Below are 24,523 nucleotides of genomic sequence, written 5' to 3' on the forward strand. Positions count from 1 at the left end.
GTTATGTTATGCCAGTTATGGCGAACCTTTTTTCCCTTGGGTGCCAAAAGACCATGGGCATGTACTATTGCATATGTTTGAGTGCCCACAACCATAATTCAATGCCTGGGGAGGGCGAAAATATCTTACCCCCTCCCCGGAGGCCCTCTGGAAGCCAGAAATGGCCTGTTTCCCAACTACTGGTGGGCCCAGTAGTCTCATGTTTGACCTTCCCCAGGCTCCAAAGGCTTCCCCAGAGCCAGGGGAGGGTAAAAACGCCCTACCCCATCCCTCCAGAGAACTCTTTTGAAGTCAAAAACTCCCTCCCAGAGCCTCTGGGCAAGCCAAAAACCAGCTGGCCAACACACACACATGCACATTGGAGCTGAGCTAGGGCAACAGCTTGCATGCCAGCAGACATGGCTCCACATGCCACAGGTGGCACCCATGCCATAGGTTCGCCATCACTGTGTTATGTTATGTTGGGTTGTTATTATATTATTATTATTATTATTATTATTATTATTATTATTATTATTATTATTATTTATATTTGTATGCCACCCCTCTCCAAAGACTTTATTATTATGATATGTATTGTATTGTATCATATCGTATCGTTTCGTTTTGTTTTGTTTCGTTTTGCATTGCATCGCATCGCATCGCATCGCATCATATCTTATCATATCATATCATATCATATCATATCATATCATATCATACCGTATCATTGTTATATTGCATCACACCACACCATATTATATTATTACATTATATTACATTACATGATAGTATATTTATTATATTATATCACATCACATTATATTATTACATTACATTACTTTGCATTACATTTTTCGTAGCATCTACATAACTAGATAGACTGTGGGTTTCCTAAAATCTCATGTATTATATGATAAGAATAATATCAATGGATATTTCCTTGACACACAAGGATTAGAAAAGAGCTCAGAAGCTGAATAATTCTAAATGTTTACTTCAAAAGAATATCTACTTTTAAATAAATCTGCCTAGGCTCGCAATCCTAGACTAAGTAAAGGCAGAACTCAAGTAGCAACACAACCAAATTCACAAAAGCCAAAGAAACAAGAAAGGAAGAGTTGTAACATGCAGCAACTTAGCCTTATTTTGATATTTTGAAATTTTCTTTATGTTTCAATGAGGGAAAAGTAAGTTAAGAGCCTGAGATTTAAGAGCTGTAAGAGCTTAAAAATGACAGCTTTTAATATAGCAAAGTTATGGCTATTCTTGTTGCAGACTCCTCTGCTGTTGGAAACCATTCAAATCACTAAATACAAACATTATTTTTCATAAATGCTGAGGGCTCCCGTGGTCATCATACCCACCAGTTAATGGAGTTAGTCTCTCTTTGTGGAAGACCACTTTTACACTATATGATTTATGAATTTTATTAGAATTTTGTTGGTTTTAAATGCATGAATGATTTTAATGGAGTAATTTACTTTTTCTTATATTTTACTTGTATCAATATTTGCTTTCTACAGAACAAGAACTAGAAATCAAGAGAAAGAACATGGTAATTTTTTCAAAAAGAAAATAAATAAATTCTTTTGAAATCTATAATAATCGCTCTCCTCCCCTCTCCTTCCCCCTTTAAAAGTTAATTTTAAATTGAATGGCTATCTCCTTCTTGAGAAGATAGGAATATCATGCCACTCAGTGGCCATTTCGCTGTGCTTTTGACCATTAAATTGCTTTGATAAAAATAAATGCAATGAAGTCAAGAATGGGATGGAAGGTGAGACACTGTCTGGAAAATATTCTTTATACACTTCTCTTTGGAGTGCTTATGAAGAATACGAATATTGTGACAGTAGAAATAGTGAGAAATTTTTAGGCTAGTTTGGTGTAGTGCTTAAGACATCAGGCTGCAAAACAGAAACTGCAGGTTCTAGTCCTGTCCTGGACACAAAATTATTTCAGTGACCATGAGTTAGTGACTTTTTCTCAGCCATAGGAAGGAGGCAAGGCAAGCCATTCTGAAAAAACTTGCCAATAAAATTTCAGAAAATTGTCCAGACAATCTCATAGATTCAGATGAGTGGTGTGATGACCTAGATGACCTAGATGTGAAGCTCACACCTCACAATTAGAAGCATGTGAGTTCGATCATAGGTAATGACAGATATTTGCTGTCTGGTTGCAATAAGTAATTGTCTATGAACTCCATGTAGATGTCAGGAAGGGCATCTGGCCAGTAAATTCTCAAATTCATTCAATTGTCCACCCCATTGCAAGGAATTACTAATAGATTCAGACCTGAATAAAAAGGAGAAAAAAAGTCAGGAAGTTTTGCCGATGACTCTAAAGTGTGCAATAGGGTTGATATTCCTGGAGGCATCTGTAATATGGCAAACGATTTAGCTTTACTAGATAAATGGTCAAAGCAATGGAAACTGCAGTTTAATGTTTCCAAATGTAAAATAATGCACTTGGGGAAAATGAATCCTCAATTTGAATATTGCATTGGTAGTTCTGTGTTAGCAAAAACTTTAGAAGAGAAGGATTTAGGGGTAATAATTTCTGACAGTCTCAAAATGGGTGAACAGTGCGGTCAGGTGGTAGGGAAAGCAAATAGAATGCTTGGCTGCATAGCTAGAGGTATAACAAGCAGGAAGAGGGCGATTGTGATCCCGCTCTATAGAGCACTGGTGAGACCACATTTGGGATACTGTGTTCAGTTCTGGAGAGCTCACCTACAAAAAGATATTGATAAAATTGAACAGGTCCAAAGACAGGCTACAAAAATGGTGGAAGGTCTTAAGCATAAAACTTATCAGGAAAGACTTAATGAACTCAATCTGTATAGTCTGGAAAAGGAAAAGGGGGGACATGATCGAATCATTTAAATATGTTAAAGGGTTAAATAAGGTTCAGGAGGGAAGTGTTTTTAATAGGAAAGTGAACACAAGAACAAGGGGACACAATCTGAGGTTAGTTGGATGGAAGATCAGAAGCAACATGAGAAAATATTATTTTACTGAAAGAGTAGTAGATGCTTGGAACAAACTTCCAGCAGACGTGGTTGGTAAATCCACAGTAACTGAATTTAAACGTGCCTGGGATAAACATATATCCATCCTAAGATAAAATACAGGAAATAGTATAAGGGCAGACTAGATGGACCATGAGGTCTTTTTCTGCCGTCAATCTTCTATGTTTCTATATATAGTGTCTTTTATGGAATGACAAGTTGTTTTACTTTATTTTATTCTAGTGGGCAGCTGAGAAATGGAAATTTCAGAAAGGCAATATACTTCAGTTTTACAACAAGATGACCCATGGATTTATATGTCTTAGACAAGATGGAGTGGTGGATGCTGTTGGTGACAAGAAAGACAAATATGGTAAATGTTGTCTATCTAGTGACATCACCTACCAATCCATGGCTACTGTACATATATGAAAATTACACATTTTCTTACAGAGGTGCGGTTCAAGTTGATTTCTCCACAGAGGTCAACATGCTGTGGAAAGGAAAGTTAATGTTCTTCCCACATATCATTCCATGGATAATTCCCCATGACTGCTTCAAGATAAAAATGCAAAATATTGTTATTTCAGGATAAAAATTCCAGAGGTTCACACAACTTTAAAATAAGAAACTCAAATTCAAAGATATAATGGCCATATATATTATAAATGACTTATTTATAAATACTAGTACAGATAGTCTTTGACTTATCACCACAACTGAGCCCAAAATTTCTGCTGTTAAGTGAAACATTTATTAAGTAAACTTTGCCCCATTTTACAACTTTTTTGCCACAGTTAAATGAATCATAATAGTTGATAAGTTAGTAACCTGGTTGTTAAGTGAATCTGGCTTCCCCATTGACTCTGCTTGTCAGAATCTCACAAAAGGTGATCACATGACCCATGATCTTGGGACATGGCAATGGTCATAAATATGAATTAGTTGCCAAATGACTGAATTTGGATTACAAGATCATGGGGATACTGCAAAGGTAGTAGCTATGAAAAATGACCATAAGTCACATTTTTCAGTACTGTTGTAATTTTGAATGTTCACTAAATGAACTAACTGTTGTTAGTGGAGGACTACATCTATATAAATAAATATTAGTTGGTAAATCACCTTGGCTGCTGTATGTATTACTTTGATGTTTTAACTGTTTGAATTATTTTGAATTGTCTTAGTTTTTTTTTTTTAGTTTTAGAATTGTAATTTGCCCAGTCAATTTGTCTGACATGGGCAAATACAAAAAACCCCCTGAATTAAATAAATATCAACAGGAAGGAAAAAGAAATGCCACATGAGGGAAATTTCATGCAATTTGGGGGGTTGAAAGCTATTCACTATCACATTGTTATGAACGTCTAAATAAGTTCTGTTTTTGTTGTTGTCCTGAATAAATTAGGTTTTTTTGAAGTGGCGGCGAAGAAAGGAAGTCTCTGTGTTCTTAGAAGTCATTCAAACCCACATCTGGCACTCGCACTTGCTCATGGATCAGTCATAGGGATGGTAACCTTTTCACCATGTCTCCTATCTTTTTTTCCATTGTGTTTGTGCCCAAGAAAGTTGCTAAGAACTGTGAGAGACGTCATAGCAAATATTGATGAAAAATATGCAGTCATCAAGGCCAAAAAAGCCAACATAATTCTAGGTTGCATTAACAGAGGGATAGAATCAAGATCATATGAAGTGTTAATACCACTTTATAATGCCTTGATAAGGCCATCCTTGGAATACTGCATTCAGTTTTGGTTGCTATGATGTAAAACAGATGTTGAGACTCTAGAAAGAGTGCAGAGAATAGCAACAAAGATGATTAGGGGAACTGGAGGCTAAAACATATGAAGAATGGTTGCAGGAACTGGGTATATCTAGATTAATGAAAAAAATGACCAGGGGTGACATGAAAGCAGTGTTCCAATATGTCAGAGGTTGCCACAAAGAAGAGGGAGTCAACCTATTCTCCAAAGCATCTGAGGGTAGAACAAGAAGCAATCGGTGGAAACTAAATAAGGAGAGAAGCAACTTAGAACTAAGGAGAAATTTCCTGACAGTCAAAACAATTAATCTGTGGAACAGCTTGCCTCCAGAAGTTGTGAGTGCTCCAACATGGGAAGTTTATAAGAAGATGTTGGATAACTATTTGTCCAAGTGGTGTAGGGGTTCCTGCCTAAGCAGGGGGTTGGACTACAAGGCCTCCAGGGTCCCTTCCAACTCTGTTCTTATTTATATAAGGCTTTTCTTCCTATATTTACATCCTTTGGTTTTTCTATCATACCATTTACTAATCAGTTCTATTCCTTTTAAGGAGGGAGGATGGAGGCAGGAAACTACCACCAAAAACCCTTTTGTAATTGTGCAGAAATGCTTTCATAGACTTGCCACAATCTTATAACACATCTGTTTAATACAGTAAAAATTGCAACAATCAGGAACCGATCAATACATGATGATGATAGTGAAAGGGAAAACACAGCAGCAACAGGAGTTGAGCTCGAAAAGCCCTTGTGCCATTGTTAAAGGAAAAACTGGGTGGTTTTACTGACAGCCCAAACCGATGCACTTTATGCTGAATTATTATAATATTAATGCTAATAGCTGAAGTTATAATTCAGTTAATCATATTCTTTTTAGTCAGAAGCATCACCCATAAAATTGCCGTAATGCCAGTAAATGTGGAAGAACTAATCTACTAATCCTATTTCCTGGTTTAGATCTTATAATATGCTTCATCTTCTTAAACACAACAGAAAGAAATCTGTACCGCTATAGGAGAGGCTAGGTTCATGCTATACAGTTATGCAAAACTGTAATGCTACAATCTAAAATTGTATCCATTTTCAAAGTGTCAATGAATGTGGACTAATCCCATTTTGCTCTTTACTAGAACTATGGGGATAACCACTGTGAACTGCAAGTTCACGTTCAGCCTAATCATTGCACCATTCTGGAATCATCCCAGAATCCAGGCCAAATGATTTCTTTCAATTTCCAAGGCAGGGTAGCCGATGATAACACAGGCTATGCAGGACTAACCAAGGAGTTTGTTGTCCACGTAAAGGTAAGAGAAAAGGAAAAAAAAACAATGGAATATGATACACAAACTGGTGCAAATAGTGAATGAACAGCTTTCCAAAGAGAAGCAATTTCTACCCACTAGATGGAGCCGAAGACTGCAATAACTTTGCAAAATCATTCTCCGTAACTCCCATTTCCTTAATTTGTTGTATTCTTGTATCAAATGAGATTATACTATTGCATCTAACATGATCAGATTTGATGTAATTGATTGCTTGGCCATAGATGGTTTAAATCATGGCTTATTGAACAAATCACAAGCTAAAAAAGCCAAATATGCTATCCACTCCTTAGGCCATGCTAGTAGGAAAATATCTAGAGAATGGGGATCTTGGGGAAAGGGGGATTAGATTGGATGCAAACAAATGAAAAATGGGAAATCTGAAAGCCAAAATTATTTAGAGATGGTTCTGTTTGATGATTTATAGGGTATATTCCACAACAGTGCCATAATTTTGCTCGCTACAAGCTACTGCCAGTTCCTCTGCCTGAGATCTGATGGGAGCTGCAGTGGAGCTGGAAATCAGGCTGATGATTGTTCCTGGAAAGTTCATAAAATCAGCTCTGGGGTTTGTATGTTTGAAAATGCAAAACACCCAAAAATGTATCTGAGGATCAAGGATGGCCAATGTAATGGAACGGTAAGAAGTTTGCCTTTTCTAAGCAAGTGCATAGAGGGATTTATTGAATAAGAGATACATTTTAAAGCTGGTTCTTTTATTTGTATTTTTTATTTATTTATTTGGTCCAATACATAATACACATTGGAGAGAAAGATATGTAATAATATAAGTGAAGAAAAGAATAGAAGAAAAGATATAAAAGTATAGGTGAACATATTTGAAAGGAAGAAAAGATAAATGAGATAAGGAGAGACAATTGGACAGGGGACGGAAGGCACACTGGTGCACTTATGCACACCCCTTATTAAATAGATCAAAACAGGAGGCAACTGATCTGGGCTCAGAAACTAAAAGAGTAACTGGATAGGAGATAATCAAAACTGAAGACAAAACTATGGAACTAGAAAAAGAAAACTCCATAGATGTTTTGATCAGGACTAAAGCTTGAACTTAAAGGAGACTTTATAAGGATAATATAAATTACTTCAGATACAGAGACTATAACCAAGAGAACATTTTATAATGAGTTTTTCTGAGAAAAAAATATATCACTGGGTACCTGTACAAAAATTTCAAATCTCGTTTTAGATTCACTAAAATTCTCTTATTAATTAGAACATCGTCACTAATACCCTGTTTACCCCCAAATAAGACATCCACTGCTAATAAGCCCAAATCAGGCTTTTGGGTGCATGGCAATAAGGCCAAGCACTTATTTCAGGGTTCAAAAAAAATTAACGGTCTTATTTTCAAGAAAACACAGTAGGTGTGAGAAATTTTGTAGTAATGATGGTATCACTAGATTGTAATGTTAAATTATATTATTAAGCAGAGTTTTAGTCATCTAATAAAAGGGTTTTTTAAAAGAACAATAGCTGCAAGTCATCTAATTATTTAATGAATTTTTACAGAAAGCGAATTGAAGTAGCAACAAGCTACAGGAAATACAGTATAACTAAAGCCCATTCTTTGTTTTCTGGTATTTAGATATATTAAATTTGAGGAAACATCATTTAGATTTTACTATGTAATGTTTCTTTCTCAGTTAAAATTGATCAGTCATTCATGATAGAATCTGGTGAGATTAATTTTAAATCAATCTTGTGTTCTCAGTTATACAGGAAATTATATAAGCTACAGCCAGATATATTTGAAAAATATTTGACTTAGAAAGATTGCTCTTTGATATTTTTAATATTAAGTTGTTGGAAAATCAGATATTATTAATATTGAATTGGTTTTTTGTATTTTATTATATATTATTTAATATATATATATAATTTCATGTATTTAATGTCATATATATATATAAATACATTAATACAATGTGTGTTGTGTAAGGATTCTGCTCTGGTAGCATTGCAAAATAGAGTAGAATCTGACCATTTGCCACTTAGCTACCCAATTGAAGATAAATAGTGAAAAAAGTCATATGGCCAGATAACTAGATATTTTTGATGTTGGTGTTTTGTATTTAAAATACAAAAACTACTGGTAAATATGATTGAAAGAAAGAGAGTGTTGTAACATCTTAATTAAAAAAAAACACAAACAAAGTTAAGTGATCTCATATCACAGAAAAAGTGAGAGATTATGTTGGGAAATACACCGAACTGGCAGGACAAATCCAGTTTAGCAAAATCTGGCCATGTTCAGTTTGTTTAGGCAACTGCCGGGGATCAGTAACAGCTGGGGACGGGAGAGAGGCTTACATTCTATGTCCTGTGAGCATAAGGTATACTGTGAGTCAAAAATGACTCCTGAAAACATTGTGAACAGTTCCATGTAGGAGGTTTTTATTTTTTGACAAGAAATGTTGATTATTTTTTTAAAATCCAATGTTTAGAAATTTATAATCCACATTCTAACTAGGTCCAACCATGCTAAATTTCTGAGACCAGAAAAAGTTAAAATAGTGGCGCAAAAAATAATACCAAAGAACAATTAGAATGGAATGGAATAGAATAGAATAGAATAGAATAGAATTCTTTATTGGCCAAGTGTGATTGCACACACAAGGAATTACTCTTTGGTGCATATGCTCTCAAATGGTGAAATTATTTAGTCCTTTTAATGTTGATTTATTACATTTTTAGGGCATAGGAGATGTGGACTGTCATTTCAAAGTACAAAAAAATTTAGAAACTGGGTCTGTAAGTCTTGAATCGGCACGGAGCCGAGGAATATATGTTGGCCTTCTGCCTAATGGTGAGACCAAGCCACTTGTCGATACTGGAGAAAGCAACATTTTGTTTTACCCACAAGTTGTCAAATGTATGTACAAAATGATCATTTGCTTTACAGATACATGGCTTGCAATTTCTTCTTTAATATACAAAAACTACTTGTAAAAGTATGTTTAAGATAATGATATAAATGAACATCCCAATTATTAACAATGATATGATAGACATTGCATTACCTCTACTACATAACTTATGAATCTGCTGCTACATTTTAAATTGAATGAATGAATGAATGAATGAATAAATGAATGAATGAATGAATGAATGAATATTTCTGCCAGATTGATTTAAAAAATTCACTATGTCACGATTGCAAAATTACAGGACTGGAATTTTCTAATTCAGATTTTAAGCAAAATATCTTGTCAAGTCCTATGTCTTTTCCAGAAGATTCTGGCAGAAATGCATAGTAGCTATTGAGTATTAGTGTGATTTTATTATAATCAGCTCTTTGTAGTCTGTGATATGTAGCAAGGATGATATAGAACAATGATATTTGAAACCCCACAAATTAAGCTTTTGTTTGCTTCCTGGTTTTCTGGTATTTTAGGCAGCAGATTTTGGGGGACAAGCCCAAAATTGACGCTGTAAATTATTTCAAAGTTGTTTTGCTTTGTACAGCTGTATCAGTGTGAAAATAGTGTGTACCCTTTCTTATCCAACACAGTTATGGCTGTGGATACAATTTGGTATATAATAATAATAATAAATTAAATTTATATGCTACCTGATTCCCAGTAACTCCGATGATATGATTGCTAAAGTGGTCAGAGGTTGAGATCTTTCCAACCTCACAGGCTATTTTAAACTCTTGTCATCTTCTTTCCAAATTTCTAAGGAAATTTCTCTTCATGACCATTTTGACTCAGACTTCAGGAGAGATGATAAAAGCATCTGTCCAAATAATGCATGGTATCCAGAATGTTTGACTTGTATCATGCAGGGTCCTTTATGAACATTATCCTCAACTTTTTTGAAAGATCACAATACGTGATCAATACATATTGATATTGATCACGCATTGTATAAAATACAATAAAAGATCAAGACACAGGACCGCTATCTTCTTCCTCGGATGCACAGAAGCTCCATTTTAACCAGGAAAGACAACTAGGTTCTATCAGCATTCCATTGATAACTCTGTCATCACTATGTGCCCAGAAGGATTTTCTCAGATTCTGCCAACAAGGGGCTTTACATGGCCAAACTTGTCAAGCCACGCCGTGACTAGGCTATTTTTCAACACCACTCTAACATTCTTACATAAGAACATCTTGCGTGCATTTCATAAGTAAATAAATGTACACTGAAGAACTATAAAGCCGGTTGCCCTTTGGATTCATGGAAAATTATCATAAGAACTGTTTTTAACTGCCTTTGGAAAGGTTGCCAATCCCACCCACAAATGATTTCTATTAAATTTTAGTTGGCAGAAAAAAGCCAATGGGAACATCTGCAACTCTTGCCCAGCAGGAAGAAGTGTTCAGAGAATCTAAGCAGCAGTTTGCAGGTACCCAGGATCTAGTGTCTGGAAGACAACCAAATCCTTCTCCTTCAGGTAAAATTCATTCATTCATTCAATACAATTCAACTCAATGTAATTCAATTTATCTCAACTCAATATTCATTCATTCATCCATCCATCCATCCATTCATTCATATCAATCACAACATGTTGAAATGGGTTTGTTTCATTTTCAAAGTATTAACCTGATCTGCTGTTAATAATGACTAATTAACTTTTTTCACTGCTTCTTAACATTAATATGAAATGTCATACTCTCACAAAATGTATTTCATTTGAAATAGTCTGTTCAAAAGATTATCTGTCAACTTACATATTTATTTATTTATTTATTTATTTATTTATTTATTTATTTATTTATTTATTTATTTATTTATTTATTTATTTATTTATTTATTTATTTATTTATTTATTTATTTATTTATTTATTTATTTATTTATTTATTTATTTATTTATTTATTTATTTATTTATTTATTTATTAATTACTTGGATTTGTATGCCGCCCCTCTCCGAAGACTCGGGGCGGCTCACAGCATGTAAAACAAATCATAGTAATCAGACAGATTTAAGATATTTAAATATTTAAAAAAACCCAGATACTAACAGACACACACACAGACACACCATGCATAAGTTAAACGTGCCCGGGGGAGATGTTTCAGTTCCCCCATGCCTGACGGCAGAGGTGGGTTTTAAGGAGTTTACGGAAGGCAGGAAGAGTAGGGGCAGTTCTAATCTCCGGGGGGAGTTGGTTCCAGAGGGCCGGTGCCGCCACAGAGAAGGCTCTTCCCCTGGGGCCCGCCAACCAACATTGTTTAGTTGACGGGACCCGGAGTAGGCCCACTCTGTGGGACCTAATCGGTCGACCTAATGCTAGAGGAATAATAATGATGTCCCTAAAATTGATGTCGACCTAATGCTAGAGGAATAATAATGATGTCCCTAATAATGATGTCCCTAAAATTGACAGACCCCTGAGAATCTTCATTTAGGTCATGGGTAGAGTACCAAAAGCTCCTCAAATATTGCTGAACATAGCTCCTAGCAACATCAAGCATGTTGACTGGGACTGCTGACAATGGCAGGATCCCCAGACTTTTTAGATCTGCCATTCTTGGTTAATTTTAAATTGATATGTTTTTATTTATGAGATTTATTTTACTACATTACATGAACTGGAGTCTATGACCGGACAGTGTTTACATAGGAGTATAAATAATTTTCTGACTAAAATACAAAGCTAAAAATTAAAACATAAAAGTAGTATATCCAAGAGTTCTTTGAAAGACTGTTTTTATTTGCTTCAGGAAGGCCATAAGGGTAAGGACCGTAGGCACTTGCATTCTTGTACGTAGAGGATTCTCACTGCTGTAATCAAATGTATAATCAAATACTGTATTTATTTTATTTTACTTATTTATTACATTTATTCTCCACCCATCTTGGTCTGAGATTACTCTGGGGAGTTTACAGCATAAACATTACATTAATGTCTTAAAAATTATGTGAACCTGAAAAGGAGAACTTTCAGAGCAGTGGGTTTTTATTTTATTTTTATTTTACTAATGGTGAAAACAATGAACAAGCGAAATGGCTTGTTTTCAGAAGTTGTGAGAGCCCCATCGCTGGACGCTTTCAAGAAGAGATTGAATAGCCATTTGTCTTAAATGGTACAGGCTCTCCTGCTCAAACAGGGGGTTGGACTAGGTGACCTCCAAAGTCCCTTGCAACTGGGTTATTCTGTGTTAGAAACTGAAGAAGAGCCTGGTGACCTTTGAAAACTTTTGCTCTGTCACATTCCTGGCCAGATAACCTGGATGGTTGATTTTTTCACCTTTCTGAAGTTAAAGCAGGAATTATCCAATTCTCAAAGTCAGGACTTCTTAGCCATGACATTAGTCATGGCAGTGCTCTGTAAAAAGTCCCAAACATGGAATTTTCTCATTATGTTTTTCCTTTGGGTTTAATTTAAGATGTGGAGATTGCAGCACATTGGAGACGATAGTCCTGCCATGACTAATTGCAGATGATTTTGCAGAGGAAAGCAGGAAATACATGCACACAATTTTGGCCATTTTACAACCAAGTGCAAGAAAGTGGCATTCTTCCCATCCAGGCTTCTTCCCAAGTCTTCCCAAATTCTGGGAAAGAACACTGAAGATAAATTCTCTGTTATCAAACCGAATAAGGAATGAATGCAAGAGAATTTATCTTGTCATCATCTATAAAAGTAGGACTTCTTAGGTGTCTGTCACACTTTCTCACCTTCATTTGCAGAATTAAGGGATGTGAGTCTTCGAAAAGTGGAAGTGCCATCTCACAAGAGGTGGAATAATTCCAGGGGAGTTTTTACTTTTCTTTGTTTCTCTCAGTTTCATTTGCTGTTACAAACACTAACGGATTCTGAATCAGAAATTCCCACACACCCTCATTTTTTATAAGTTAATGATTCAAGTAATCCATAATCAGCCTCTACAGGATTTCGAACAACAACAACAACAAAATCATTAATTCACTGTTACCTGTCTTTGTCTGTCCTTTGTTTAACATTTAGTTTTTAAAATGTCAAGTCTCAGATTTCAGATACATGCCTATCAAGTTATTGCAAGCTTGGCTGGCAACCAACTGTTTATTGCTTCTTTGGAGGAGGGAGGGATACTTTCAGGTATCCAGTTGCAATGTTTACAATGTTTTTTCTCAGTAAGTGGCAATTATATCAAGGCATCTAATTTATAGCACATGTGGTCAACCAAAACAACCTTTCTTTACCCAGTCGCGTTCCAGGTCTATTGAGATTGCTAGATGAGATTTATTCTGAATACATCAGAGAAGGATATCAGGTTAAGAGGAACCTATGGAAAGATACATCCTTTCAAAGCTATTTTTCACTGACATCTTAGCATGTTTGATTTTTTTTCTATGAAAGCAAAAAGTGCAAAGTACAAGGTGAAACATTTCTCAAAATGCTTAAATAAATCCTTTCTTTGACGCTTTTCAAAATGGGATTTTCTATGCAGTGCACAGCCATCTTTTATAAAAGTTATCCATAAATAATTAAAAAGACTTATATGTGTAACTAAAATGTCTACGAAGGATTAAACCAGCTGTGAACAATAATTTGTTAGAATATTTGCCAAATAAAAGGAACAGAAATGTTGACACTTAATAGATTTCTGAAATGAGATGGTTCCACATTAGATGTTCAAATGGCCCTTTTAGTGATGTTGGACAATTGTGAACAGTGCCCTTTTTTCAAGTATATAGAATTTATTGACCATTTAATTTAGTTATATATTAAATTGGTTTGCGACCCATTTTGCTTCAATGTGAATTGGTGTTGCTGCACCAAGAAACTTTATAATGTGTGACAGTTACCAAATGGAAGAATAGAAAAGCAGTTCTACATTTGGTAGCCTTGATGTTGAAAGTGTTCTTCACATTTGTTGCTTAAATTTTGTTTTTTAGTTATGCCAGTTAATCAGACTACTATAGCCTTATCTTAAAAAACAAATTCCTTCCTCTTTTTATCTAGTTTTGGAAAGAGATTTCTAAATGCATATCCATATTGATCTATTAACATTTTATACTTTTCAGAGGAAATGATGACTATTCAAAATGAAAAATCCCCTTTTCCTTCAGAGGATAAATGGAAAGTATTCATACTGACAGGAAATTCAGGAACTCAAGCAAAGGTCACTCTCTGGATATATGGAGACAAAGGTTCTGTTGGACCTATTATTCTTGGCAACGACAACAGAGAACAACGGTTTCTACCTAGAACTGAAGATGCATTTCAGGTAACCAGTGAAAGCTTGACTGGATTTCCCCCCCCTACAATTCATCTTCCTTTTGATGTGGAAAATACCTTCTTCAAACTTGCTACCTGAAATAAATCTATCTAATGTATTTGTGCTCAGTATGAAATCAGTTCTAAATATAGCAAATGGCAAAGATTTCCTTTCCTTTCCTTCCCTTCCCTTCCCTTTCTTTTCCTCCATACCCCACGCTATGCCACCCCTCTCCATCCCATCCCATCCTTTCTGTTGTATATACTCCTGGTCAGTTGGAAGATTTTGAAGATTTTGCAGATTCTGATTCAGATAGTGTTTATGAATTAGTGTCAGGTCCTGGTTTACAGGTGGCAGAACAGGGGGGAAGGCCAGCCACAGGACGTTGCTATGAGCCCAGACTCCAGTGAAGAAAAGACAGATAATAGATGGTTAAATCCGCATTTCAGACAGTTGCAGAGACAGAGAGAACAAGTGTCATGGAAGAAATATTAAGGGGAGGAATGGGTTAATTACTTAAGTGATTAATTCATCACGTCCGGGTGCCAGCAGGGAAGAAGGGCGGAGTTTTCAATGTTGCAATAAATTCAATGGACGTGCCACGATGCAGCTACGAAGTAAGCTAAGTCTTTTCTGGGTATTTTAACAGCGGGTTTTATTGCTTTGGACTAAAGTTGCCTAGCCATAAATCTTAAGATAAGGGAGGAGTGCTGGAGGGATGTGTTTGTGCTTTTATCATGAAGAAATGAGATGAAAGAATTTGCCTGCATGTAATGCAGTTTGATAACGGAGGAGAGAAGAAATAAAGACGGTGTTTTTACTTTATAAATCTTTGCATTCAGTAACTTTTATTTCCAATTAACCAAAGTTCTAACCAGAATCCAGAACACTTTCCATGTTTACAAGAGCAGGGACAATCAAGAAACCAGTTTTATTCTATTCAAGTTGACTCTTGGTAACTTCATTACATTATATACTATAGAAATAACTGGTCACTGCTCTTCTCCGCCCCCGCCCCCCCACATCCTAGCCTACCCAATTGACCTGAGGTTTTTCTTTCAAACTCATAAGTACAGATGGTGATGGATGCTAAGATGTTCAGCAGATTAATTTTTGAAAATAAAATTATAGAACCAAAGGGATGAAAAGGAACATTAAAAGTCTTTGGGGTGAAATCCCTGTCCAAGATGACCACCCTTTGCTTGAAAACTTCCAGTAATGGAATGTCCACAGTTTCAGAAGGCAGGTTGTTTCACTGCTTAATAGTCAGAAAAAACTTTTTTTTTTGAACATCTACTACTCACTTGAGTGAAAGCTTCCACTTGGTTTTTATCCTGTACTTGAATGCTAAGGAAAATAACCCCATGCCCTCTTCCTTGAAACAGTCTTTCAGTTATTGGAATTTTATAATATGAGACCTATATCTTAGCTGGGTCTGGCCGTTTTCCAATATATAAGGTAAATGGCTTCATTTTATGAAATGTATACTTTATTCTATGTTTTTCTAATGGATTGCAATATCTTCCATATTACAATTTATAAATGCACTTTATTTTGAGTAATGCACTGAGATCAATGGATTTCTCCCCCCCCCCCCCCAGTGGCCTAGAATCTGAATAGATTCTGTGTTGCTGGACAATGATTAGCATGTTTTTTAAAATTATGTTATTTTAAGCCTGGTACCTTCCACATCTGTTGACTGTGGAGGCTGACAAATTCTGACAGTTATGGTCCTTTCCATAACTCTCCAAGCATCAGATGCTGATGTTGGTATACAATTTAGGACACAAAATTTTGAAATGTAAACCACAGTAGTCCTGTAAGTGGAAATGCAGACCTCATACTGCATAGGAAACATGTGAGTTGAAGTTATATTTGCCTTGAAAGCATGACATAATACAAAGTATTTAGTCATGGGGAGAAAATCCTTGCCAGCATATCTTATTATAAAATGGTAAATCATCGTATTGATGGACAAAAAGATAAAAGTTGAAATTTATCAAGAAAGGCTGATCTAGCAATTGGACTGTCATGCTGTTGATTCAAATTATTCAATCAGCCTTCTGAAGGCATATAAGTACAGAGAATTCATGTACAGAATGTAATCTTTCTCTTCTTCAACATTTCAGATCATTGATCTGGCACCTCCAAATTGTGTATTGCTATTAACCAATACAAACAATCCTGAGGTTTTCTATATCACAGTCATTATTTGTTTAACCATAGTTTATTGAATATGATATACTGAAACACAACAATCCATGGATAATGATTTACAAACTACAATGTCTGGGCCAATAGAAAGTTCAAAGCTATGGCACCCAACCTTTTTTGGTTGGTGTGAGAGTTTTGAGAACATGCTATGAAAATGACTGCCTTGTTGGAAACGAGAACGTGCTTTGAGTTTTGAGAACGTGCTATGAAAATGACTGCCTTGGTGGAAATGACTGAGTTTGACACTTTGTAGCACTTTATAATGGAGATAATTTGAATGGGGATGGACCATGATGTCTTTTTCTGCCGTTTATCTTCTATGTTTCTATGTTTCTATGTTCTGTTTTGTTCTATTCCATTCTCTTCCACTCCACTCTACTCTACTCTGTTCTACCCTACTCTATTCCATTCCTCAAATATGCAAAATACATCCTTTAAATTTTTTTACTAAACAATGTGTGTAAAGTTTAACAATCAGACAAAATCTTTCGGTTTTTAAGTTAATGGAATGAGAGATAACAATTAAATATCTCAAGGGTAAAAAAGAGATGGGAGGGGGAAGGCAAATAGGTAAGAATTAAACAAAAAGCTTCACAGATAATGGGACAACTTGCTGTGGCCAACTCACCATGGCCAACTCTCCATGGAAAAATGTACCATAGGACAAGATTTACACTAATATAAAGAAGTAGTGGAATAGAATAATCAAAGAAAGGATGTCAAAGAAGGATCAAAATGAAACATGAATGACAAAAAATATTTTTTAAAAAATATTTTAAATAATTGAATAATTGTCCCTTGGTGAGTTGGCTGCAGTAAGATTCAATTCTAATTAAAATAAGTACAGAAAGATACTGCCAAAACTTCAGAGGCATTGTGGACGAGGGTCAACTAAGGCAAGAAATGTTGCAAGCTCATTATGCCACCTTGTCTTTATAAATTTTATAAACTTATCACACTTTCTCCCCTCCTCCAAAGTGAATTAGATACTAGTACAAATAAAATCTAAGGATTACAAATATATTAACACAGTCTACATTTCAAATTAAATTTCTTACTTTGTCTGGATACATTTTAATACATTTCTTCTTTATTAGTTAATATCCTAATCAAACATTTTCTTAATTTATTCCACAGCTTTGTCTTCATAATATTAAATTGACGGATCCATGCCCATTTAATATTACATTATTACATATGTAGTGGAACATCTGTTCCCTGAATCTCAAATGATACAGAAAGCAATGACTGTACTAAATGTAAATACTTCACTTTATGGCTGATTTAATACATTAATAGATCAAGTAATCACTTATCATGACAAAGAAAATGTGTGCTTGTCACTGTATATATAACTTCATGAAAAGCAATAGTGATGATTTACTGATTATAGAAATAAATATTGGTGTGTGTATGTGTGCATACATGTGTGTGTATTATAAATACACATGCATGTCTACATCTGTATCAAATAGTACTTTATACAGTTGCATGTGTGGTTGGACTTGAGAAAGCACTTTTCTTTATAGAGAAGAGACAAATTGCTTTGATGTTAATAGAGGCACAATACTTTATTCACTATTATGACCATGGAACCACTTCATAGGGGTATTTTGCTTCCCCCCCCGCCCTATAAAGCAAAGCATCTCTTAAAAGATCAACCCAGCCCTAGTGCTCCATATATATTGCAGGATCTGCATGTGGCAATGATTGTGCCACACTATTGTTCTGTCCGGTCAGGTCAACGATCAGGAATAAAAAAGCCATACAAACTTGCAAAAGTTGATCATAGCAAAAGTCTACTGGTAAAACAAGTTCATGCAATAAATTGGTTAACTCTAAAGAATTCCATGCTAGCAGTGTTCTTGGTTAATGAGCCAGAGATAAGACAAGTCCGGGATGTGAGCCATAGAATCATTAATCAGTCCTTGAAGTGTTTCTGGCAGTTTCATCAAAACTTACAATTCAGCAAAGCTTTATAAAACATAAAACTGGCAGGGATGACAAAGATCTGGAAGCAGAAAGTCCTCTCAGCTTTCATTCTCCGACCGCCATGATACAAACTTTGTTCACCATGCCCACTTTCCCTCAGACAGTCCCTTATATAATGACAAGGTGTGGCCAAGTTTCCCATAGAGCTATTAATGCCAAGAACACCTTCTTTTCAAATATTCATGTTTAGACACCATCCTCCTAACTTTAATAGGAGGGCCTCCTCCTCTGATTCCCCATTGTCCTCCTCTGACTCATTCAATACCATAACTGGGGGTGCTACAGAAACTGTTGGGTTCCCAGTCTCTAACCCCCCCCTCACTCTCACTAACAGACTCGGGTGCCAAGAACATGGGCCTAGGATACCAATACGCAACCATTTCCTGGTCCTTGAAATCTGTGACCAGCTGAGCCAGACATGGACCACCCACAACAGCTATGTTCATATAATCTTTATATTTTTATATAACATAACTATTTCTTTGTGACCTGGTGTATCTGTTTTTATTTCTGATTATTCAGGTTGAAATGAAAGACATTGGTAGCATTTACAAAATCAGAATAGGCCACGATGGATCAAGTCAATATGCAGATTGGATGTTGGAAAAGGTCAGGTTCCTGGTACACTTTGCAATGTTTCTTATTCCTTGTCACTGAATATTATATGCTAGATCAATTTCCATCTCATGTCTTCCTATCATGTTGGGCCTGCTAGGAATCCAGGAAGTTGATGTACTACAGCTAGAAAACAATAGTTTAGCCATCAAAACAGATAAATAGATGCTGTTTCTTTTTAAACAAATGAGCATTTTTTAAAAAATAGCCCAGAATTATCTTCATGCAATATGACATATTGTCCATCAAATTATATTATCATATAGTGGCAAGTCATTTGCTGAAGACCTGGCTCTGCCAGCTGGCTTGGAGCCACAATGGAGCAATATCACACTGGAGTTGGTTCATGGATATCAGAACACCTCATCTTCCTACCTGCTCCCTTGTTCCCCATCTTTTAACTGCGATTTTATTTTTGATTGTAATTCTATTTTACTGTTTTTATATTTTAATCTTTACAGTTTCTAGTCTTATAAGCTTCCTAGAGCTGCTTTGAGGTTGAGTGACAAATAAATCTAATAAGGTGAAAAATAATAATAAATAAGTAAACAGGTGTGGGCTTTCTAAACCAAGTTCATGATTAAAATCCCATTTTCATAATACATCCATATAGATTGTCTTTTACCTCTTAACCTGGCAAAATAATGAGAAGAAAGTAATTGTTTTCTTGTAAATATATGTAGGTTGACAAAATGAGGTGCATTAAAATAATGACTAGTTTTTGATCTTCTCTAAAAGTTAGGACAGGTCACAGAACCCATGCCTTCCCAATGCTATAGTGCAGTATGTGGAGGCCCATAACTTTTCCACTTTAGTTCTAAAGAGCTTTTACTCAGTGCAACCACTACATGATCCAGTTTTATTGTCTTTTGCTCACAAGACAAAGTAAATTTATTATTTCATTAGAATACTAGTATTTGTCCTGAAATACAGCTTTTGGAGAAGTTAAAGTAGATTGGTCTCTTGCTTAGTATCCTATGCAGAGATGAGGTTTTTAATTCTGTAAGCTTAATTTACAAATAACATTTTAAATAAGAGTACTCTCATAGCAATAAATGCTACTCAAGGACTTTTACTGTTAGAAATAGAACATTCAAGGACTTGTACTATTAGAAATAGAATAGAAGTGAGAATATTTTCAGTCCAACTCTCATTATTTCAGAGATTCTGTTATTTTTCTATTTTGTTGATTCATTCTTCTTTAATATCTGAATCCCAGGTTCATAAATATGGTTTCTGGATTTGAAAAGATGACCTTCTTTTAAATAAACAAGTAACTTACTGGAACATGGGGTTTTTTCCTGGCACTGTAGCTATTTTGTGTATATCAGCAAAGGGAACTGGACTAATAAGGACAAAGCATTAGAACATAAAGTGATCAGGTTTATTTCTGCAAATGTCTTTTATATCAAATTGAAAATGTTCAGTGTTAAAATTCAGTTTAAAGAAATTAAATCAGGGACAGCTTTCTGAAGCTAACTATAAGAAAGAGGTATGAATAGTTATTGGTTGCCCTAAGTTTTAATTTTACGTTCTTTTATTAATTGGGCTGCAATTGTGGCAAGACTTGGAGGTAAAAACCAACCCCACAGATTTATGCAAGTGTTTCCTGTTCTTTCTTTGATAGATAACATTACAACATCTGAAGACTGGTAGAATTTTGAAGTTTCCCACAAACAAATGGCTGTTCTGGAATGAAGGGAATGGAAATGCTGTGTGTGAACTTTCTGTTGCAGAAAATGGGAGAAGCCTTTATCCAAGTAATCAATCTATAGCTGCATAATTCAAGTCCTGTTCCTTTTATATATTAATCGCATATACAATACAGTTTTAAAAAGATGCAAGTCCTCAGTAAAGAGATCATGGCTGCCCTCTTTATGATTTTTAAATACCCTTTCTCCTTCCATAGTCGATAAATATGTGAAATGAAGCACAGTACCTTTTCATGGTATAGACCAGTGCTTCCCAAATAGTGGGATGGGCTCACCTGGGGGGGCACAGATTGATGCCGGGGGGCATGTGTGACCCCAGGGAATATGCGTGGCCCCTCTCAATTGATTCTCCTAACCGAAAACAAGGTCCACTGAGTTCTGTGGGACTTACTCCCAGGTAAGTGGGTAGTGCAGCCTGTCATTTGTGTGATAAAACCATGGCACATTTGGTATCATTTGCCTCCTTTGATCTATGCAGTTTGTATGCCTCTAATTTCAAATAATAATCATGGGACTTTAAGAGCGGCATAAAAATCAAATAAATAAATAAATAAATAAATAAATAAATAAATACATACATACATACATACATACATACATACATACATACATAAATACATAAATACATAAATACATAAATACATAAATAAATGTTAAACAAATAGCTGTATTTGACAGCAATGAGCAATCAGTATTTAAATCTAACATGGAAATGTATTCATATCATATTCATTTAAGTCATTGGTGTATTTTGAGCTATGATTCTCTTTCTCTAGTTGTGGGTTATCAGGTTGATGTATCTACTGGGAATATGGAACATGCTGAAACCACTTCTTCCATTTATCTATGCATATATGGAGAAAGAGGAGATTCTGGCTTTAGACTTCTTGCTAAATCAGACCAACCTATAAAATTTCAGAGAGGAATGGTACGTATGCTTAAATAATACATTCATAATACATAAACTATTTATCTATAAGTTAATTATAGAGAAACCAAATGTGACTTTAATGCAGAACATTACATCAATTTTGAAGGAAATGGAATCAAACTTCAGACTTTAAGTCACCATTCAATTTACCTGTATCTTGTTACTTCTTATAATATATTCTGTTCTGTACAATATCCATATCTAAATCTATTTATATCTAAATATCCTGTTTTCATAATGAAAAATTATGCCTCCCTCCTAACTACTACTATGAATAATAAAAAACCGGATTCTAAAAATATATTGAAGAAAAGAAATGTTACAGCAATAAAAAAAGAAGGAAGCATGCAAAAATCTTTGAGCAAGGCTTTTGATTTTAGATGCTTAAAATGCAGGCATGTTGATTATGGAAATGTGTTGCATATGAAATAGCCATACTTTTGACATTAGAATAAATTGTGTTGATTATTTGGTTATTGACTACATTTTTTTTGTGGTGTTAATCTATTGGAAAATATTAGGTACAGAGACTTATCTGAATGTGACATAGTTGGCACAAGAATTACTAAAGTAATTCTAGGATATTATTCATAGTTTAAAAGGTTTGCAAAATAATGCTCCTAAGTGACAATTTACCATTTTGAGTGCACTATTTGATACTCTTTCTGATGCCCTTGGTCCTTCTTTTTCAGTCATTTCTAATCCTTATAGCAATATATTACATTATTATTGGTGTATGATTTTGGTTCTAATAAGGGTTCTAAATAGCTACTTGACAGTAAGTAGAACATTTTGTCCCACTTACAGTAACTATTGTATTGCTCATTATTAATCATCTTTACTGTTCTACCCCATTATATAAATTGCAACATTTCAAGCCAGATATGAAAGGGTATTGTCCAGCTAGAGTGCTTGAACTTCAGTTATTTTAATATATTTATCTTGAACTTCCTTGAACTAGTGATTTTAGTGGTTTGATTATGATTGGGGAACAACAAATAGTCATGGATAGGTTAACTAATTGAGGAGAGATATATAAAAATATAAAGAGGTAGGAAAGATGGATTTCCTAAACACTATTTCACCACTGAACTTATGATAATCATTTGTTTATTATTGTCTGAATTAACGTCTCTTCTAGATTGACATGTTTGAAATACAAGCTGTGTCACTTGGAAATCTAGAGAAAGTACTGCTGTGCTGCAAGAGTGATAACCAGTTGCAAGATTGGTACTGTGAGAAAATAATCATCAGAGAATCTGGGAAAAACTCAGAAAACATTTTCATCTGTGAAAGGTTGTATTTGAATTTAAAAGAAAAATGCCAAATAATTTCTTGATTCCTAAACTGGCAATATCATCTCTCTATGTGGCCAGTTATATAATTTCCTTAATTTTTACCTCTATTTCTTGCAATGACACAAGAAATAGAATTAGATAAGCAAAAAAGAAAATGTATCCAAGCATGATTTATTAGAAGGACAAAATCACTGAAGATGAGAAACACTTTGCGTCCTTGTAACAGTTACTGCAGATGGGCTAAACTCATACAAATAACAAACCACTTTTACAGAATGAATATCCAAGTTGTACTTTCAAAAGTCAAAGGAAGCTCACTCTGTTTATTTCTTCCCTCCCTTAATTCTGCCTCCCCCTGTAATTGTCTTATTTTTTGTCTCTCCCAGGTACAGTATCTAGTTGCAGGATTTCATAACTTTCTAAGCCTAGAAAACAGGGGTGACTCTAATGTCCCAAAGGGTTCCTATGCAGGGGTGGGTTACACTTACCTTCCCTACTGGTTCCCATCACGTCGGAAGTGCATGTCACATCAGGGAAATGGCCCTCTGCGCATGCGCAGAAGCTTTGCACATGCGAAAAAGGTTCTTTGCTAGCCACTTTTGAGGATTGATGACTAGAGGACCAGTTCAGGGTTGTGACCAGAAGGCCATTGCTGCTGGTTCAGTTAGCAGGGGCAAATTTCTACCCCGATGCAGGTGAACTGGTCTGAAGTTGAACTGCCAGCAACCTACCACTGTTCCAATGTCTAACAATTGTCTAATAGTGGGAATATGAACAAATATTGAAGATAATCCCCTCTTCTGCTTCCTGATATCATTTTATATTTTCATTCCAAGCCAAATACTTACAACTGTTACATTACCCAGTGCTGTTAATGTAATATCAACTTAGTTTTAATTGAGGAATAACTCATTTATTTTAGAATTAGAATGATATATAAAGTAATATTACATTTCCTATTGGTTCCCTGATTCTTTGTGTAATATTGGCCAGACGGTTCCCGGTTCAAGGGATTGTTTAAGGAGCTCAGTAAAATATTTTCTAAATGTGTATCTGGATTACGTCATGTAAACAGGTATTTTTGAATACCAGAATTGGGCAAAACACCTCTTCCTCTTTTGTGTGTGTGTTCTTTTTAAAATACAAATAACAACAAGTATTCCACTTAAAGTCCAGGGATGAACAAACCTAATGGGTTCTTAATGGTCTATCAGGATTTATCAAACTTAGAAAGAAGGGGGTGGGGTTGGTAGAAGGCAACCCAATGCCTTTCATATAACTGCAATGACTAAGCAAAACATATATAATTTTAGATGCAACCAGTTTTTCAACATGAGCTTACCATCCCCTAGTAAATGAACACCCATTTCCATTTTTCATTTCCTGCATATAGTGAAAGACCCAGTGTTTTCTCTAAAATGGAATGTGAAATGTTAGTCTTAGGTTTTTTTTCAATCTATAGATGGACAATTTTTTTCTCAGTTCAAAAATGTCTGATTTA

General features: G+C 35.2%; 1 protein-coding gene across 2 annotated transcripts in view; it reads left to right on the forward strand.

The window, feature by feature from the left end:
* Positions 1-24,523, forward strand: part of RP1 (RP1 axonemal microtubule associated) — a 210,839-nt gene that overhangs the window by 59,394 nt on the left and 126,922 nt on the right. For both annotated transcript variants that reach the window (XM_070747755.1, XM_070747756.1), the window contains exons 11-22: positions 1,506-1,537; positions 3,239-3,368; positions 4,404-4,507; positions 5,886-6,059; positions 6,505-6,717; positions 8,796-8,973; positions 10,372-10,503; positions 14,067-14,269; positions 18,989-19,075; positions 20,709-20,841; positions 21,570-21,721; positions 22,866-23,020. In XM_070747755.1, coding sequence (XP_070603856.1) covers positions 1,506-1,537; positions 3,239-3,368; positions 4,404-4,507; positions 5,886-6,059; positions 6,505-6,717; positions 8,796-8,973; positions 10,372-10,503; positions 14,067-14,269; positions 18,989-19,075; positions 20,709-20,841; positions 21,570-21,721; positions 22,866-23,020 — 1,693 coding nt within the window. The remainder of the gene's footprint in view (positions 1-1,505; positions 1,538-3,238; positions 3,369-4,403; positions 4,508-5,885; positions 6,060-6,504; positions 6,718-8,795; positions 8,974-10,371; positions 10,504-14,066; positions 14,270-18,988; positions 19,076-20,708; positions 20,842-21,569; positions 21,722-22,865; positions 23,021-24,523) is intronic.

Source organism: Erythrolamprus reginae, chromosome 3 (genome assembly GCF_031021105.1).
Source record: "Erythrolamprus reginae isolate rEryReg1 chromosome 3, rEryReg1.hap1, whole genome shotgun sequence".
NCBI lineage: Eukaryota > Metazoa > Chordata > Lepidosauria > Squamata > Dipsadidae > Erythrolamprus > Erythrolamprus reginae.